This window comes from Macrosteles quadrilineatus, unplaced genomic scaffold (genome assembly GCF_028750875.1).
Source record: "Macrosteles quadrilineatus isolate MER2022 unplaced genomic scaffold, UCM_ALF_1.0 Scaffold_4__1_contigs__length_99947679, whole genome shotgun sequence".
In the NCBI taxonomy this organism is placed as follows: domain Eukaryota; kingdom Metazoa; phylum Arthropoda; class Insecta; order Hemiptera; family Cicadellidae; genus Macrosteles; species Macrosteles quadrilineatus.
In genome coordinates, this window is record NW_026542597.1 from 58,260,907 (window position 1) to 58,280,468 (window position 19,562).

The 19,562-nt window shown below is 35.6% G+C and overlaps 1 protein-coding gene across 2 annotated transcripts in view; it reads right to left on the reverse strand.

The window, feature by feature from the left end:
- Window positions 1–19,562, reverse strand: part of LOC128992286 (uncharacterized) — a 36,268-nt gene that overhangs the window by 9,645 nt on the left and 7,061 nt on the right. The window contains exons 1-12 of one of the 2 annotated variants that reach the window (XM_054415781.1): window positions 17,430–17,567; window positions 10,974–11,127; window positions 10,288–10,484; window positions 9,036–9,177; window positions 8,429–8,525; window positions 7,938–8,114; window positions 7,091–7,255; window positions 6,403–6,630; window positions 1,909–2,098; window positions 1,311–1,494; window positions 861–1,012; window positions 378–457 (exon numbers count right to left, since the gene is read on the reverse strand). In XM_054415781.1, coding sequence (XP_054271756.1) covers window positions 378–457; window positions 861–1,012; window positions 1,311–1,494; window positions 1,909–2,098; window positions 6,403–6,630; window positions 7,091–7,255; window positions 7,938–8,114; window positions 8,429–8,525; window positions 9,036–9,177; window positions 10,288–10,484; window positions 10,974–11,098 — 1,737 coding nt within the window. In that variant the 5' untranslated portion in view covers window positions 11,099–11,127; window positions 17,430–17,567. Of the gene's footprint in view, window positions 1–377; window positions 458–860; window positions 1,013–1,310; window positions 1,495–1,908; window positions 2,099–6,402; window positions 6,631–7,090; window positions 7,256–7,937; window positions 8,115–8,428; window positions 8,526–9,035; window positions 9,178–10,287; window positions 10,485–10,973; window positions 11,128–17,429; window positions 17,568–19,562 lie in introns of those variants that run through there. The other variant, XM_054415780.1, reaches the window with a different exon arrangement.

Sequence of the window (19,562 nt, forward strand, 5' to 3'; positions counted from 1 at the left end):
AAACCTTATGTACATTTTATAAGTGTGTTAATGTCAATTAGTACAAAACATTGTGCCTGTATAAAATAACATGTAAATGCTTACATTAAGTTAGGCTACCTAAACTCAACGGTACGTGAATATAGCCTACATGTAGCTTTACATCTTTTGTTTGAATAGTGCAACTTAAAAAAAATTTCACTCATGAAAATTTTATTATCATAATTCACTTAATTATGTGCAGCTAATCACAATTTGGGCTAGGCCTACTAAAGATATGTAAAATTCTAAACTACCATACAGTTCAAATCACCACACTGGTTTGCTTCTATATTTCAAATGTTGCTGTAAATTATGTTTTTACATTGTTTTTGTATGATGTTGCATGTAATATTTACCTGCCTATCACATTCTCCATCAGCATAGTCTCCAGCCTCATCCAGCCACTTTCCCAACTGCTCATACACATCTTCCAAGTCTGCATTAACAAAATCAGTCAATATATAGAAGAATGGGAATTAGCTCGTTGGAATTTACCAACCACTATCAAATTCAAATAAAGAATGGTAATTTTAAATTTGCATGACGCCAATAGTCATTACTACATAGTACATATATATAGTACTACCCTAGACAAATAGAATAAATATAGACTGTCAAAGGAAGGTTCCGGCGCCCACCGCTAGGAGTGCCGTGTAGTTACGGCGCACACCGCTGCAGGTGAGGAGCACATGAGCCGTATGCGACCAGCAGGGACGCTGCACGCTGCAGCAGTGTGCGCCGTAACTACACGGCAAACCTAGCGGTGGACACCAGAACTTATGCTAACCGCAGCAAAGCTGACGGTCATAATTATTCTATTTGTCCAAGGTACTACAGACCTGAGCTGTACTCTGTACTGAAGCTGTATCGTGATGAGTTTCCTCTCTTGTAAGGTCGGGAAGGTTCCCTCATTTCTCTCCGCCTCATCCTCCCTCTCTCATCTACTGACTCTTCCTCCAACATGAACCCTCTGGAGCCTCCTCTTCTCATCCTAAAACATGCCATGTGGTCAAATATCTATATATGTCTGATTTAAAAAATAAACAACTCAGTTCGATCCTCGGCTTATCAAACCTAAGAAATATGGCAAGACTATCCACAACAAAATACATTGCAGTTCATTATGGAGTTCACAATCTAACTTTTCGTTAACTAGTAAATATGAAAAAACAAGTTTACAAAGAAAGTTTGTCGGTTTGTTGCGGTTTATTGATAATCATATAATAAAGACTGAATAAAAACACCAGGAAGAGATTTCAGTCTCTGGGCAAACGTAAGCTTGTACATACCTGATATCATTGTCTCCTGTACTAGAGCCTGTCACACTGATACCTACAGCATAGCTAGACTCTGAGCTCTCACTGGACTGTGCTCTGTCCAGTGCTTCTCTCAGTCGCTGGGCAAACGTACACCTTCGCTCTGGTGTGTCCAACTGCGCACTGTAGTTGTGTTCACCCTCCTCTTCTTCCTCCACTGTACACAAAATAATATTGAACATTACCAACAACTAGAAACAATCAGGATCATAATTTTTAACTGGTAGTAGGCTATCAGCAAACAAATATGGAAAAATAGTTTCCCACGAATACTGGTTCCTTAGGAAAATCGTTTGGATAGCTGTGTGAGTGTGGTTATTTGGTCCTGCTCGTCTTCAAATTTTAAGGTTACTGGTTTTGATCCTGGATTAAGATACCATTTTACGGTTTTCTCACCAATACGATAAAAAAAATAAATAAAAATAGCAAACACTCCTTCACTCTCGTGCAAGAATCAAACCATCTACAGTAATCTCATTTTGGGTAAAAATTTCAGTTTCTAATGACTTAAAATGTACAAATGTTTTAATGGACTGGACACTCAGGTAAGGTTAAGTATAATGTGACTTACAAGTCTCGCTGATGCTGGTCCTAGCTGAGAAGTACTGATCACCATCGTCAGAGGAGTGGCAGGAGGAGTAGCGGCTGGCAGGGTTACGGGAGATTGGAAGACATTCACCTGACGAGCCCAGGAGGATGAATCTCCGTCGGATGCTGACGGGAGGAATGGTTGCTAGAGGACCCAGCTCGGGCTTCACCTTCTGCAACATTTTAAACATTTGTTAACCAAGTAGTTTTTTTTTTAATTCAACAATGTACATTACTGGAGTGCGCTCTCAGTGGCCCGGAGGGAACTATTCAAGATAAGTAGGGGTGTGCAATGCATCGAAAATGCATCAAAATTTCGATTCGATTCGATTCAGTGGTGGTCAAAAAACGATTCGATTCATGAGGGAGTCAGTATCCATATACGAAAAACGCCTGCAGAAAGTCAATGCAATACCCGCAATACAGGAGCGCGTTGCTGTTGCGTTTCCTTTACGAAGGCGTTCTTATTTAATACATTCTTTGCATTAAATATAGCTTTAATTGTTTTATAATTTTTTTTTTTGACATTGCAAATGATGAGAGGTTTTGTTTTTTGTCTTGATGTAAGCAGTGTGAGACATGTTTTACTACTGTTTAAACCTTACCAAAACAAGATAGGCTACTCCAAAAGCATTCTAAAAAATAAGTCTGAAAAATTGTTACTTAATACTTAACTAGCAAGATCGATGTTTTAGACTGATAAATTTGGTATTTTTGTTAGGGGTCTGTGGGTCTCCGAATTTTTCAGGTCAGGTCAAAGATTTGTTTGAAAAAAAAAGAATAATTTATTTCCAAAGAAACACTCTTATATTAGGCCTATTATATCTATTATTACAGAGGAATTAAAATGTTCAAATGAGAATTAAAGTTTAAGTTTGGCTCACGACCTTTAAGAATAAAGACACAACAGAGCAATTGCCGCACTGCCACTAGCCAGAGCCAGTCTAGTCGTCTACTGACAAGAGTGACAAGACAAAAGCCGTGACACTAACAGTGCACACTAACACACTAACAGTGCAAAGAAAACAAAGTAAAAAAAGACTATTTATACAGACATACTAGTTTAATCATTTATTCCATACCTAATTAAAAATATATTTTAGTATTTTACATAATATAAACAAAAGAAATATCTGATATAGTAAACAGATCTGTATCTTGGTTAGATGGGGTTTAAAAAATATATTTTTCTAAAATCCAATACAATATTTACAACACACAAATTACAATGAATTAATTTCTTTGAAAATGATCTGTTATAGTTTTGTGTTTTTGAATAAAGGAATATATTTTTTTGTCTCTACTTCCTTGTTTCATCACTTGCATCTTGTCAGCAATTGGAGCAACCGGGTGGTGTAAGAGGGGAGGAGGAGGGTCTATGACCTTGAATGCACACATCGTTGCCCGGGCCTGGCTGGTGGTGAGAGCGATTCATTGTTTTTGTTGACATACTACTACCCGTCCTTCAGAGAAATTGAGGGTAGTTTAAAAGGTCGTACTGCTTTTGCGCTCTAATCCGGACCCCCCAAATGGATTAGCAAGGGTCACTGAATCCCCGATCTCGTTTGCGCTTTCTTCGGGCCAGGTAGCCAACGTGACGGTATTCCCCTTTAGACAACTATTTGTAAACAAACCCTTACACACTGGATAAATATTTGTAAATAAGTCTACTCCTTGTGAACGCAGCCGTGACAAAAAACTGATCTAAAGACCAAGTGGCTTGGAGAAAAGATTGTTCAGTTAGGAGAAGAAAAAATTGGGAAAATGGACTTCATAAAATGTGTGGGGTACAGGGCGAGTGTAGAGAAATAAGTTTTCCTACAGTCACCCGACAAAGTTGGCTCTCTTATACTGTTTATAGTACAGAAAGCTGCTAATTGCTGCATATTTATACTTTGTCGTACGGTTTATACTTTGTCGTACGGTTTATACTTTGTCGTACGGTTTATACTTTGTCGTACGGTTTATACTTTGTCGTACGGTTTATACTTTGACGTACGGTTTATACTTTGTCGTACGGTTTATACTTTGTCGTACGGTTTATACTTTGGTGCACATCAGGATTCTAACGAAACAACACACAACAGCGTGGTTCTATTATGCACGTAATCCGTGTACGCTTGGAAATAGGTTGGCAACACTTAAAGATAATAATACTATGAACAGCTGATTGACTATTATAACTACGATTTAACCTGTCATTTCGTGTTTATAGTTTACGTTCTCTTTTCGGTATTTCTGAACTTTCTGGACTTTTCTTTTAAACGTTTTAAAACACTCCTACAATCTTAATAAACAAGAAAATATCTTTAAAGCATTTTTTTAGGCGCGGAAACCACTGCAAATTACAAAAATATACGGAACTATTTTCTCAAGTCGCGGAGCACATTGCTTGCCGAGGAAAAAATAGCGGAGTGATACGGACCAGAGACTAACTTCCTCTAGGGCACCTATTTGTGTTGCCAGCTGAACCTAAAAACGTGTTGTATAGTGTTTGAAAGACTAATTATTTATATGCTTTATAGTGACTGTAGAAAAAATATAATGTGTAACACGAGTGCAAAAGGCCTTTGCTCACTAGTTACACAAATAACTATTTAAATATAGGGTTAAGTATTATGTATATATTTCTTTTATTGTTTGTTGTTTGTATTGTAAATAGTTAAATCAATAACATCTATAATATTTCAATTACTATATATATATATAACATACTCTTTTTCAGATTGATTTTTGTATAAATATGTTTACGCATGGGAATGGGGAAATATACTGAGTTAAAAGTATAAATGTGTAATGTTTTAATAAGCCCATAATAGAATACAAAGAGTACAGCTAAAGAAAATACTAGGCTAGTACTTAATTGTAATATAGGATTTTAATATACACACAATCGAGTATGATATTCAATAAGAAAGCAAGTCATAACTCTGAACTCTGGCCCATTCGACTCTGCATATTAGGTGTCTACTTATAACTAATTATACGATAGGGCAGGAATTACAATCCGCATTTAATACAAACGGATATATTTTACAAATTATGCCGCCAAAAAGCGCAAACGAGATTTCCCTGATGGGGTACCTGTGGGTCCGTCTGGGCTTGAAGCGCAAACGAGATCAACTTTCTACCTGACAGAGGATTAGAGCGCAAACGAGGTCCGCCCGTTTAAAAACATTGACCTGTGTTGTTGCTAAGGGCACTAGAAGTTAGCATTTAACCTTCTTATCTCTTGATTTAATATTATTTTAATCTTCTATATATATTATTTAAGAGTTACTTTTCGGGTACCTAATTAATTGTGATATTGTTTGGCTTTATTTTATGGATTTTTAATTCTTTTCATTCACTAGCTATCAAAATCAGTTGTTTTAGGATTTTAATCTCTTGCAGTAGGTCTATACTACTGTATGACATGATATGCATTTTTTAGTCCTTACTAATTATACCATAAACAATGTTTGTATGTTATTTACTGTTTTTGAGTTTTATAGGAAATTAGTTTACACAATATCTTTTCTTCAATGAGCTCTCCACTTGTCATGTTGCTTCTAGCCTATTACTATTTTAGGCCCTATAAAAATAATGCCTATAGATGTAAAGCTGTATGCCTACTGATGCCAATAATAGATAATTCTTTATTTATGATGATGTAACAAATAATGTAAGTGTGAGGTTATTATACTAAGGAGGTTAGGAGGCAGGGAATGAATGATACATGTTGCATGGTGGAAACATGTTATTTTTATTTTCTTCTTGCTTGCAGTCCTGAAGCCGGTCCACAGGCCCTAAACTTGTGATATGTTAGGCCTAATTGATTTGTTAATGGTCTTTTTTATATTAAGTTCCATTCAAATTTGTTGTAATTTAGCTACCTATTTAGTTAAACAGTTATTTAAATGAGAATGAATGTCTTGATAAAAAAAATGATTTTCTTCTTTCTTGCATTTGAGCCAATTCCAAGTAAAAATTATGAAATAGGCAAGTAAAGCAGCTCACTGGTATTTCCAGCAATACAGGTTATTCTAATATATGATTTAAAATAAATATTTGTTCACCTAAAATTCATATGTTAAGTATGAATAGGCCTAATACCACATCAACAAAAATTTGTCTTACACAAATGTGGTAAATTTTAATTGATTGTTAATCCACTCAATTGAAAATTATGAATAGAAAAATACCGTATTGCTTCGAATAGAATTGCATCGAATCGAATCGAAAATCTTTTGAATCGAATCGAAAATGTTTTGCTGCTTCGCACACCCCTAAAGATAAGGCTCCTTGCAAAAGAATATTAGTTGTAAAAATAGATTGTTGTCATTTTTTGATGAAATTTTACAGCATTTTCAGCTAACCCAAACAATTTGGTCATCTGCAAAGGGTTAGGTGCCTGTTAGTTTGGATTAGCAAAACTCTGGTACTATTTAAGAATAAACAATTAAAGCACATGAGCTATAGTTGTAACTTTACTCACCTGAGGTGGTTGTACAGGCTTGCTGTACGCTTCATCATTCTCGGGAGGTGTAGAACTGAACGACTCTCCGATGGGCGACAGTCGTCTCGTGGTGGGTGGAGGGGGAGGGGCGGCGCGCTGTCTGAACCCCAGCAGAGACTTGTTCAACTCCCGCAGGAAATTGTCCTCTTCATACTGGCTCAGTGGAAGCTTAGAGTAGTTCTCAGCATCCATTAGCAGTGAGGTTAACTGTTGTAATACAATTATATGACATTGAATTGTAAAGATTACAAGGTTGGAAGTATGAAATGTAGGAGTTTCTGTTTCTGACACTATTTGAATTTTGAACAGTGTAAGATGTTTTCCTACAAATTACTGCATTGGAAAATTTGTACTATTTATGTTGTTAATCCCAGGACTAAGTGGGTTTTTTACCATTGTATTAGCTAGACAGTTAGAAATTCTACAAAGAGTATCAGTGATCTGAAATTGGGGTCTGACTGGAGGTTTAACAAATGGTTGTTATCTTTTACATTGTTTGTGAAGCGGCAACATAAATTTTACAACATGAATCATACCATAAAGTGTTTACTTGTACAACCTACAGTAAATCAATTATCTAACTGATACTTTTCAAACTTCCACTTCCATCACAATACCCTTCTAATAATTTGATTGATATAAGTAGGCGAGTGTTGTCAGCTCGTACCGTGACAGGTGCATTGATCAATTCTAGTGTAGCCTTGTAGCGGGGGTCAGTGACCCTAGACACCTGCACCACCCCCTCTAGAGTGACCACTTCGTTGTCCTCCAACGCTTCACAGAACAGCAAGGCACTGAGGATCTCTGGACACTGGAACAGCTGCAGGCACTCCTACAAACATAATAGACACAGGTGGTGAGTTACCATCAAGTGATGGGAACATTTTTAATGATTTTAATACAAAAATGTTGAGTTAGATTCTGGATTCGATGTGTAATTTTGATTTCAAGTCAATTAGGATATACACAAAATTCACAAATAGCCATAGTAGGCTTTTAACATTTTGTATCTAAAATTTATCTGATTAATAAAAATAACAGGACCTTTTCCGTTAGTTCACTACCACTGGTTTTTAGAACAATAGATGATTAGCAATAGAAGTGGTAGTGAATTAAACTTTGGTTTGGTTAGGTTAGGTTAGGTTAGTATAGGTTAGTAGAGAGTTAGAAAAACCTAACCTTATTCCACCAGTGGTAGTGAATTAACAGAAAAGGACCAAATAACAAATTTGGCCTTACGGGCCTGAAAATTCAGGAAATTTACTAAGGATTTTTGGTTGTTTTGAGGAACAGAAATCTTACTATATTATCGTTATCACCGCTGATGTGTGAGCAATCTAATAAATATAAAACTCACAATGTTCTAGGATTACATAATATGACCAGGCTTTTACCTAAATTGAGAAAGAGACGATTAAAAGAAAACTTTCAGTACTTTTAAGGGGGGTTCCAGTTTGAAATGATGATTTTGTCAATGACAGTCTGACATGTAGCAATAAACACTTTCAACTTACCCACGAGCTACCGCTGCTGAGTACATGTCCGCCGATCCGAGAGCTGGTGAAGCAGACGACGAGGTGGTCAGTAGGGGCTCGGTCCAACCGGCCTTCATGTCTTATCATCAGAGGACACAGAGGCAAGCCACACTCCAGCCAGTCCTCTATAGTCAACCACTCCTTGCCTGACATCACCTATCAAGTCAAGAGATTCATTGTAGAGTAAATCATAACATTGGTGAATATAGACACTGATAAAAATGTGTGGTGTGTGTCATGTACAGAATGTCCATTAACTAAATTGGAATGGGTTTCTTAAAATTTCAACCAACTATCCTGGTATAGGCTACTCAAAAAGGGACAATTCCCAATTGTAATGTTTAGTTCTACCAAGAGATGGTTTAAGTAAGTTATCTTAACAAAGAAGTAAGAGTTTTCATATATTTCCATATTTTAACTAGAGACTCAGAGTAAAAAATTCAAACAAAGCTAAGTCACTTGTAGCATACCTGCCTTGAAAAAATAATTTTTGATGAAGGCACTCCATTCCGCTCCAATAGATCAAAGTAGTGAAAGAAACTTCTTAGTTTAGACTTTTGGAAGTTTCTGAAAATGAACAAAAGACAAATAATTATTGCCTATTAACCCTTTGGTTCTTATAAAATTTAATAAATATAGGCTACTTAAAAACATAATAAAAATACTGTTAAGTTTGGTTGCTGATGAGAGAGTCTTTTATCTATTGAAGTTACATGTTAATATATTCTTATCTGTTTAGTAATTAGAGTATCACGTGCGGCACATCTATTGAAGTGGATTTTAATATTGTCTCTAAATCACAGTTCTTTTATAAATTAAAAATAGAATTTTTTACCAAAGTTTCGCAGTGAGATGAAGGTGCACAAGACTTTACACCAAACACTTTGCAAAATATATTTCAGATTTAATTTGGTCTATAGGCCTGGCTAAAAACCTTGTACTTTATATACTGTACATATTATTATTTCGGGATTAATAAGATAAGGATGCAGGGCTGTATAAATAGCAATACAAAAAACACCCAGTATTAAAATTTGTAATGTCAAGAAAACATGACAACATGACAAACTCACTTACAGGTCCAGATGTTTAAAGAAGTTTGTAAAGTTGAAGTCCTGGAGGGTCGGGTGAGTCTTTGGTGTTCTCTTTGGAAAAGTTGAGAAGAACAAATGGGCAAGAAGTGAAGCAATGAAGTTCCTATCAAACTCAATCCGATCTTCTGTAATTTGACATAATCAATATTTCAAAAGTTGAATTAAAGAAAACGATTTGTATACCATCATACACACCAAGTTCATTATCTAAGAGGGGTCATTTACATAGGTGTTATGTTAAGTTTTTCACTACTAGCCTACCTGTAGGACACCACTAAACATTATACACCAAATATAAGTACACCATTTTAAAGTGGTTTTGATACTAACAAGTTAATTTATGCAAAAGATTGTCAAATATCATGGATAGACGAGATAAAAAAGATAATAATTACATCAAAAAAACAAGATTTTATAAACACATTATCTTTTGTGCAGGTCTTGGTCAACTTAAATGTCTGAAGGTTAAACAAGTTTTAAAAACTACATATTTTAACATACATCAGAAGTAAAATATTTGTTAATCACACCTCACAGCTTGGTTACAGATAAATTAATCATCTAATTAACTCATAGGACTGCGTATTTTTAAGACCCATGCTTAATTCTCTTGGAACACAACAATAAAGTGATCGTCTCCCACAATTGTAGCAAAATCATGAGAATCTTCCATGGTCGCTGACACATCAAAATTATGGACATCTTTTGTGACCACCATGAACCTCTCTCTCCTACCAACATGATGAAACCATTCTGCTTATCTGCTGTGATTGCTGCAAAATTCAATGTCTTTTGCGGCCACAGAAGTGACAGCAATACCAAAGAAATAACGATAGTCACCCAACATCTCAGGAAATTGTAACCATCTCCTGCAATCGTTGTGAAATGGTTATACTACAGTAATTTTCTGATTTCCACCTTTGTCCAAAAACAAGGTCGTGAATAACTTTTGTCCTGTCCTATCCCAGTTTTTGGGATTCCTGCATACCTTTAATACGAATAATGATACTTCAAAAGAGAAAGAGATAGCCTACTTTAAATGATACTTTAAAGAGACAGTGCTTCTGCTGGATAGAATATAATTAGAATTTGAATATTTCCTTGCACCCACTCGCCTTAAGCACATTGGCCGTTGGCTCTCAAAAGACATAACGCGACAGCAGCGAATATGTTAATCTCTGACTGTCCTGAGGTTTGCCCCCACAAAATCAAACAATGTCCCAAGTTCCACTCACGTTGCTGTTGTAGGCTGAAGTGCAGTCCGCCAGGAGGTCTGAGGCTACGAAGGTCCAGTGCACGCCGAGCCATCGCAGGTATTGTCTCTCCCAAGATGTGAGCCTTCTCCGTATCACTCGCCTCTGCCAGGAATGTCTCCAGCATCGCAAACACTGTCAGGTCCGGACTGTCTCTCTCATCTGGGTCCAGGCCAACACTATCACACATTTTTTTGTTAAAATTTACAATAACCCTCATAGATGCAGTATAGTACATTCATTCATGATTATACAATATTGTAGTGGTCTTAGTTTAAATGATATTTAAAGGCTCGAGGCTCAGCATGTTTGAATATAGCTAGCGTGAAAAAGTTTCATACAGTGTCTTTCCATAAAATAATTTAAATAAAAAATAACCATTACCTAGTAAAATAATAATAAAAATATTAATTATTAACTCAAAAATATATCAAAGGTCCATACTTAACAGTAAATTGATAAATTGATGTTCAACAATTTTTTTTAAAAGTTTCAAACAAATAAATAGAAACAAGCTAAACAGAGATGAAAAATGTGGCATTCAATCTTTTACCATTTGAGAAGTAATTGGTCTAAGAAAATCACAGATAAAATCAACAATATTTGGTTTTAAACGCATAATTGATTATTAGGGACAATTATCATAGCATAAGATTAACGTTCCTCACTTGCAGAGGTTGTGGATGCTCTGCAGTGCTGACACGTGGTCACAGTCGTCCGTCGTGAGGTGTTTGAGATGGCGCTGTAGCATCGGCCACCACGGCAGGTCGCACGGCAACATTACCAGAGCCATCTTCCCCCTCCCCCACTGCCGTCACTGCACTGTAACAACACACCAACATTACTCTTTGGGCCAAAGAATACTTCTAAGGGCAGCACAGAAATCTGTCCTATTAACACCCATGTCGAAAACACTAAGGGGCGGTTTGGGAGCTCGGTATTAGCGCTAGTCCGCGACTAAATCCGGATATTTCCGGGATTTTAGGCTGCCGCCTCGAAAACCGGTTTGTGAGCTCGGGATCAGTAAGGCGCGCGCCTAACTTGTGCAGGGATAATCTCGCGCCTAAATATTGTTGGTTTGGGAGTCAAGTAGACTTAGGCGCCAGCCTAAGAGATAGTCTCGGTGGGTTTGGGAGACCAATTTCGGGACTAAGAGATATGTTTTCGTCATAAAAATCAGCGAGTTTAGTCCCCAACTTTAGTCCTGCCAGGGGGCAGGTCTAAGTCGACATCATGCCGGTATTAGCTCATTAGCACGTTAATTGTTTACATATTAACTAAAAGAATGTTATATTGGAATTCGTTATTAAATTCCGAACATTTTCTTTCTCTCAAAGTATATTTGATAACACTTTTTTTTAGTTTTCTGTTTTTCAAAATAAAACGAAAATCTTGCAGAAAGCTAAATTTAATGAAAGATTATTTGGTTTTTGTTTTTACTGTTAACTGCAATACAAATATGGACCCTAAATAGAATTTCTTTCAACTGAGAGTTTGGCTATAAGCACCCGTACCTTAATCATAAATATTTTATTAGTAAGGAAATAATTAGCAACCACATGCATACCCCTCACTCACCCCCTACGAAAGAGTGAAGAGATAGTAAACAAAACATAAAAACCTGCAAATAGCTCACAGTCATAATCGTTATCTTTTAATTGCGTTGTGATAGAGCTCAGTTCAGTGTCATTGACCAAGTGCTAGTTACATCAAAATGGAGTACCTAGATTATTATTTGGAGTATAAGAAAATATATACAGTATATCAATAACCCGCCACAGAAAACCTGCAGACTAAGCGAATTTCCAAATAACCTAATAGAGCTTTCAATTAAATTTATTTAAATAACTTTAGGTTTAACAAGCACCTGAAACTACCTACGGTGTAGGTATGCTGCTACAGGGAGGGTAATAAAGTGTGTTTTTTAACAAAATATTAACAGCTTTATAAAAAATAAATGAATTTGTCAAGTTTCATAAAAATACTGTATATCCATAAACGACCACACTAGAACAGTTAACTTATTCTCCATAAGAATCACATGGGAATTTAAAATTTACAATTTTACCAATAGTCTCTGTAGCCAACAACCGTACAAAACATTTTAAGATATTAATTTGTTTTTTATACTCTTTAAAACACTCTTTACTCTTTAAATTACTCTTTAAAATATTTTAAAGACAAAGATTTATGTTATAGGGGTTAAAATTGAGAAAAAAACTATTTTTATCCTATACAACTCCGGGTTCCCTTGGTCTGATCATGCTGGTTCGCGCCGCGCCTAACACTTTCATGCCAAATTTTATCAAAATTAGACAAAAATTACCTAAGTGATCACGTTTATGGACGTATATATAATACATTTATATATAGGCTATACATCTAAAAAAATTTGAACGAACAGTGTTTTTGGCCTCTAGGGACATCAAAATGGTAAAGTTTATCGGTCCCGGAACTAAGTGCTACCCCTACTTCCCTAGGAAAATTAGATAAAAGAGTGTAATGTAAAAAAAGATTTTAAATTGAAAACAATTTTTTCTAAGTACTGTATTAAAAGATTATTTTTACATTTACCTTGGCTTCACACAATCATAACCTCCGCAATTACTTTTTATTACTTTTTTGTCAATACCCCTATATTATACTGGGAAATTACTGTTTAATTTTGAAGCTTTTTATTGCATGAAACCGAGTTTCCGATGTTAATCCTATGTTGCTCTGTACGTATTTATAAGGTGTACACTACGTAGTACTTAAAAGAGAACTAGTAGTACTTAAGGACAACTGATTAAATAATTATAAATCGTAAAGTGAAAATAAAGTTAGATCTTAAAAGAATTTAATATAAACAATTACGGTTCTTCAGTCATTGGGATGTAAACCAACGATCTTACAAAACTACATTTTTGCAATGGTACAATGCAGAAACATACACCATAGTCTACTAATTAGCCACCATTGATATACCAAGATAAAATTGTATCCATCTTCAATAAGTGTTCATCTTTTGTTGTTGTCAACGGTAACGGGTTCTGCAATGGCCGTTGCCAACGTCAAAACCTGAATTCCCCGCGATTCCCTGTCCATCTAGCCGCGCTGCAACTTAGGCGCGACTATACTTGATCTACGACCATTTCAACTTAGGCGCGAGCTCCCAAGCCTGGTTTCTGGTCCGGGGACTAAAGTTAGGCGCGTCCAACACTAGGCGCGTACTAGCTGGGCTCGAGCTCCCAAACCGCCCCTAAATGACTAAGAAGACCAGTCTACAATAAAAATATTTGAATAGGCACTAAAACAGCCTGGGTTGTGTCAATAGTGTTTTGACAAAAACTCGTTATTTGTCTGAGTAGCCAAACAGCTATCGTGCTCACCTTCAAATCTGAAGGTTGGTAGTTCTATCCCAAGCAGGTTTTCTTTTAGACTCAGTCATTGAGCTACCCACCATGTCATTTTGCTGTCGACTCATGAAACCATTGTTATTTTCCAACTTAGTTTGTTAATGGTGCAATATGACGAAAAATATAGTTCATCACAAGGACAAAAAGTGTCTTTTTAACCCTCGCTCATTTCTGTTAAACTTGAGCTCGGGTTGATAAGAGTCACTTTAAGCCCTTTAGTGATGAAAGGAAACTCCTTCCCCAACAAAATCTTATTTATGTTTCTAAACACTTGTACAAATTATTTTAAAATTTGCTTAAAAAATACAAAATCCATTTGAATTTGAATGCACTCTTAAGTTTTGTGAGGTAAAGGTAGGTACCTACTATTATTTTTAAGAACATAAAACATTTAGTAGACATTGGTGCTGTCATAAAAATTGCAGGGGTAGCGGATTTTTATCCCCCTGGGCAAAACTGACGTCACAAACCAGGGGGTAAAGTTCCGGCCGCAAACTTTTGAGTTGCACAACATCCGTTCGATGGATTAAAGGTGGAACTAAACGTATATTTTCATGGTTGTGAATTTAATCATCAAAATATAAAAACGTAGAGCGTACGGGCCAGAATTTTACCCGCAGACTTTTTTTTACCCTCTTCATGAGGTCAGCTCAAAATGTACGGCCCGGATTTTCCGCCCGCGAACAAACTTTAGAGCGCTCAGGTTACTACGTCATAGTGACGTCAGCTTTGCCCAGGTGGATAAAATTCCGGCGACCCAAATTGCAGTGCTGGAACTCTTACAATTGTCTTGGAACTATTAAAATATAGGAGTGGGAACGCTCCACGCACACGTTATCACAATTTGGGCCAACTAAATTTCCTCATATATACAAATATATTCTTGATTTATCAACTTCTTTACTTAAAAGAACTGTCTTTTACAAACGAAGTGTATCTAAAATGGTTCTAAAATCAACATGGTTCTAAGTGGTTCTAAAATGTTCTACAAAACGGCATTAAAACTACAATTTAAGTCTATTTACAGTGTGAATCTAATCCTCAGAAACTATGCCAGTATAATCTCAAGCTGGGGCTGCTGGCCAAATATTTCAAGGTGTACGAATGAGTACCAAGCAAAAAAACACAATCAAGACGGATTCAGATGCTATTAAAGTTTGTAATACACTTTTTATAAGAGGCAACTGAAGTACCTACTAAAGCTAACTCCTGCACCACAGTAATATTGTAAAACAACTACTAAACAATATTGAAAAATGTATTTCAATATTATATTTTTACTCTTATAATCCACCCTATTGAAAATTATTAACAAAAAAGTTTATTGCTTGATTAGGACATGGTATAAACCACATTGTCGCAACTAACCTAGACTAAGTGAACATCTTGTTTTTATATGAGTGTTTTGTTTTTTTTTTAAAGTTTAATAAAAGGAAATTTTGTTACTGTATAAATATGTGGTGACCTAACTCAACAAACAACTCTTTTTCCATTCATTTGTCTAAATAGTATGATATTAGCTGATGATATGAAGTTTTAGTTTAACCCTTGTCTGCTTAGGTTTCAAGCCTTGTCAAGGCAAAGGTTTGTTCAACTATCCATTTTATATGTTCTGAACATAAAGCATTAAATTGTTTTTTTTCAAATAGGTAAGGCCAAACTTGTGGTTTATTATGTTTTTATCCAAATTTAATTCACCCAGAGAGAAAATCTCAATTAAGTTTCCCGAATATAACCATAACACTGAATTATAAACAAACTTGTATAGTACCGGGTGTCCGAAAAATAACTCCCTAGTTTTGATAAACGATTGTTTATTGTAGAGAATACATATTCTTATATCTAATACATGAAATTAAAGAGGGTTTACTCAAGTTTATTTTGACATTAGTACACCTCGATATGTGACCCATTTGTAGCTCTACAGATATCTAACCGGTATTCCATCTCTCTCCAAGTGTTAGTTAACATATCAGGTGTCACTGATTCTACTGCAGCTACGATTCTTTGACGAAGATGGTCAATGTCACGTATCTTTTCTGAATAAACCAAGTTCTTAACGTAACCCCACAGGAAAAAATCCAGTGGTGTTATGTCTGGGCTTCTTGGAGGCCACGCGATCGGGCCAGCTCTCCCCATCCATCTTGCCGGGAAACCGAAAGGGCCTCCAAGAAGCCCAGACATAACACCACTGGATTTTTTCCTGTAAGGGTTACATTAAGAACTTGGTTTATTCAGAAAAGATACGTGACATTGACCATCTTCGTCAAAGAATCGTAGCTGCAGTAGAATCAGTGACACCAGATATGTTAACTAACACTTGGAGAGAGATCGATTACCGGTTAGATATCTGTAGCGCTACAAATGGGTCACATATCGAGGTGTACTAATTTCAAAATAAACTTGAGTAAACCCTCTTTAATTTCATGTATTAGATATAAGAATATGTATTCTCTACAATAAACAATCGTTTATCAAAACTAGGGAGTTATTTTTCGGACACCCGGTATTATAGGTGTACATATGATGAAACCACTTAAGGTGAAACCTCAAATACTTCAAGATGGTTTACATTTTCTCTAATGATATCACACACTTAAGTCCAAAAGAATCTCATGACTTTAAACATCCCGTTGACACACTAATGATTCATCCATAAAGAATTACAACAGAGTCATCAGACTAAAAAAATGATTAGTTCAGGCAACAATTTATCCTACAATGACTAAACCATAGACAATTGCCGTGGATAAATCATAATAATTACAGCGAGGAATGCATGTTGAACTGAGAATGTTGGCAATAAGTACAGAAGACACGGAAGCGTTCCTTGATGAAGTGATGACAAACAGAGCACGACTCATCTCTGGAAACGGGGAACACAAATCTAAATTTAACATATTAAAAATGTGAGTTTACAGAGGAGTTATTTCCGGACTCATAATCACTGGCAGTTTTGTCAGGATGGTGAGTGAGCTACAAAATATGTCACTGATTTCAGCAAGATACAAGCAGAAAACATGTATTTAACACCTAATCAAGCAGACTGTACTTGCTTTCAAAATGTGTTCAACAATGGAGTACAATAGAAGCAAGCCTTTCACTTAACAGCAGATCTAACTGTGCCAACTTGCTGCACAGCGATGAATTGTTCATTAATTTCAATTGAGCCTAATGGATGTTTCATTAGGATAGAACACCAAACCACCAAACTGTTGATTTGAAAAGCCTATTTTTAATACATTTTGAATCATTTTTTTTTAGGAAATAATAAGCTGGAAAATCTGGAAAAATCATTGTTACACAGTAAAAACGTTTTAATTAATTTGTTGAAAACCGTTGACACTTTTATCTCTGTGAAATAAAACAGAAAATTTTCAAATCAATTAGGTAGGCTACTTTGATTTAGTCTCTGTTTTAGGCTTTGGTGTAACACTATCAAAAATGTTGGTCACTATGAAATGTTCAACTTTCAACTCTTGTATAATACTAACCACTTTCTGCCTAACCAACTTGGAAGAAATCAATCAAACACACTAACTATACATTTTTTACAATATTTTTAAAAAATCGGCAAATTGATATCATTTAAAACTATTTTAGCATATGTTTTATAATTTAACTTCTCAAAGATTTCACATTAACACCATAAAAATCATCAACAAACCTTTAACCTTTTTCAACTAAAAAGTACAAATCTTCACCACTATAATAAATAACACTTACATCTAACACCGATGATCGGATATCGCAATCAACATGCCATACACAGCAACACACTCAACATAGTACGACCTTGGAATAAAAAACCGGGATTGATAGCAGCACAGATCGGAACACATGACAACAATAGGATCTCGGACATGGAGTCGCCGTGAGCGGCCGACGTTATGAAAATAGTCTGTCTGGCACAAGCACAGGCCATCAGGCCACACTGACCCACACGGTACCAGCATTATATCCACCTACGGCACCCAACTGCTACGCTATCCAGACTCTATCACTGTTTTCACTTGGCACCCAGCCATTCACCATTATTGGCTTTCTAAAAATGGTTCTACATATGTCTATTTATACATTGGACTGTCCGATACCGACACTGTGGAATTGTGGAAATAAACAACTCTAGGGAAAATTCATACTGGAAGTGGGTGACATCTCCCTTATCATTATTGAGTATAAATCATTAAATGGTAATTAACTAAGCTTTACAATTACGGTTGGTCTAGATTGATTTGTATGAAACTGATCATGTAGGCCTACACCAATTTAATATGTAAAGGAAATAGTATGTTAGGTACGTTACTAAAGTCTGTAAAATAGGTGTTTACAGGATGAGTATGGTTGTTCCCGGGATTACCATAGGAGTACGGTAAACAAATATTGGACGAGTGATTTACAACATGTTTCGTTATACTACTCTAAAATAACCTAACAATGTAAACGGCTCAATGTAAACGGTATCATAAATCTGACACATACTTTCTCCCATTAGCTTGTCAACAACCTTTATCATGGGAAAGCGGTGGGAGTAACTATGATATTTTATAGGGAAAATCACAAAAGTTGCAATTACTCTTGAACTATAATTGTTACAGCAATCCGGTAGCACTATTTTGTTTAGATTTATAAGGACCATAACACATTAATTTTAATCAAAACCGGCTTTTTTATTGAAATCAGATTTTTGTTTTTTTTATGGGAAAATAACATAAGTTACAATAACTTTTTAACCCTAATTTTTACGGAAATGGGGTTTCTACCATTTTGTTTAGAACTTAAAAGACTATGACATAATGGATTTTAATCAAATCGTTCGGTCAGTTTTTGAGAAAATCCAATTTTTCTGTTACTTTATGGGAAAAACACCATAAAATATCGAAATTTCAAAAAATAATATAACTCCTGGAGATATTATGGATTAGTATCTACATACCAAATTTCATCAAAATCGGGCTACAGGTATGGTATGTAGCTCTGTACACATCCACACTTACAGAGAACAGACACAGACACACACACACACACACACAGACATTACTTCGAAAACCACTTTTTTTGGTCCAGGGGGACCCAAAACGGATATATCCACTCAAAACTCAAACTCAAAAATTTTGATAAAAACAATAATTCTTTCAAGCAGTTGTTTTCCGAAATAATATCATTCATGGAAAGTCTATCAAAACAGTATAGTGTAGCAAAAAGGTATTTTATTATCCTTTGTAACTATACCTGTAGGCACAGAAAAGGAATATAATATTTAGACCAAATCTGAACCGTTTTCAACTGGTTTTTTCACTATGGTGGGGTTAGATAAATATTTTCAAGGATTTTTATCCTGAAACTTCAAAAATTAAAACTCTTGCTGTGTTTCAGTGTAAAACTATTAGTCATAAAATATGATTATAGTTGTAAATTAAATTACCTAAATCAAATCTATATTTAATAGACCAACATGAATTTTCTGATAATTGTTAATCTGCTACACATCCGACCAGCAAGTTTAAGGTGTCCTTGGATAGGTCGTTGCATGTAGATTTGTCATCAAACAAAAAATGTTTGAAAATCCATCAGGGCTCTGCCCTAGTGGCCTTCAAAGTCCCCATGTTATTGTTAGGGAGAAAATGTTTGTTTACATTTGAACAGATGAATACTTTTAATTTACACTAATATTTTAAACAGCTGGTTATACTAATTGAAAATAATGGAAAGAAAAGGTATCTATATATTTAATACACTAGGCATATTTTTCTCATAATTGTTTTGGAGCGGTGGTGCTACCGATCACCATGTCCAAGGTGTCGTTAGAAAGGTCTTAGCATGTAGTTTTGCCATCAAACAATAAAATTTTGGAATTCC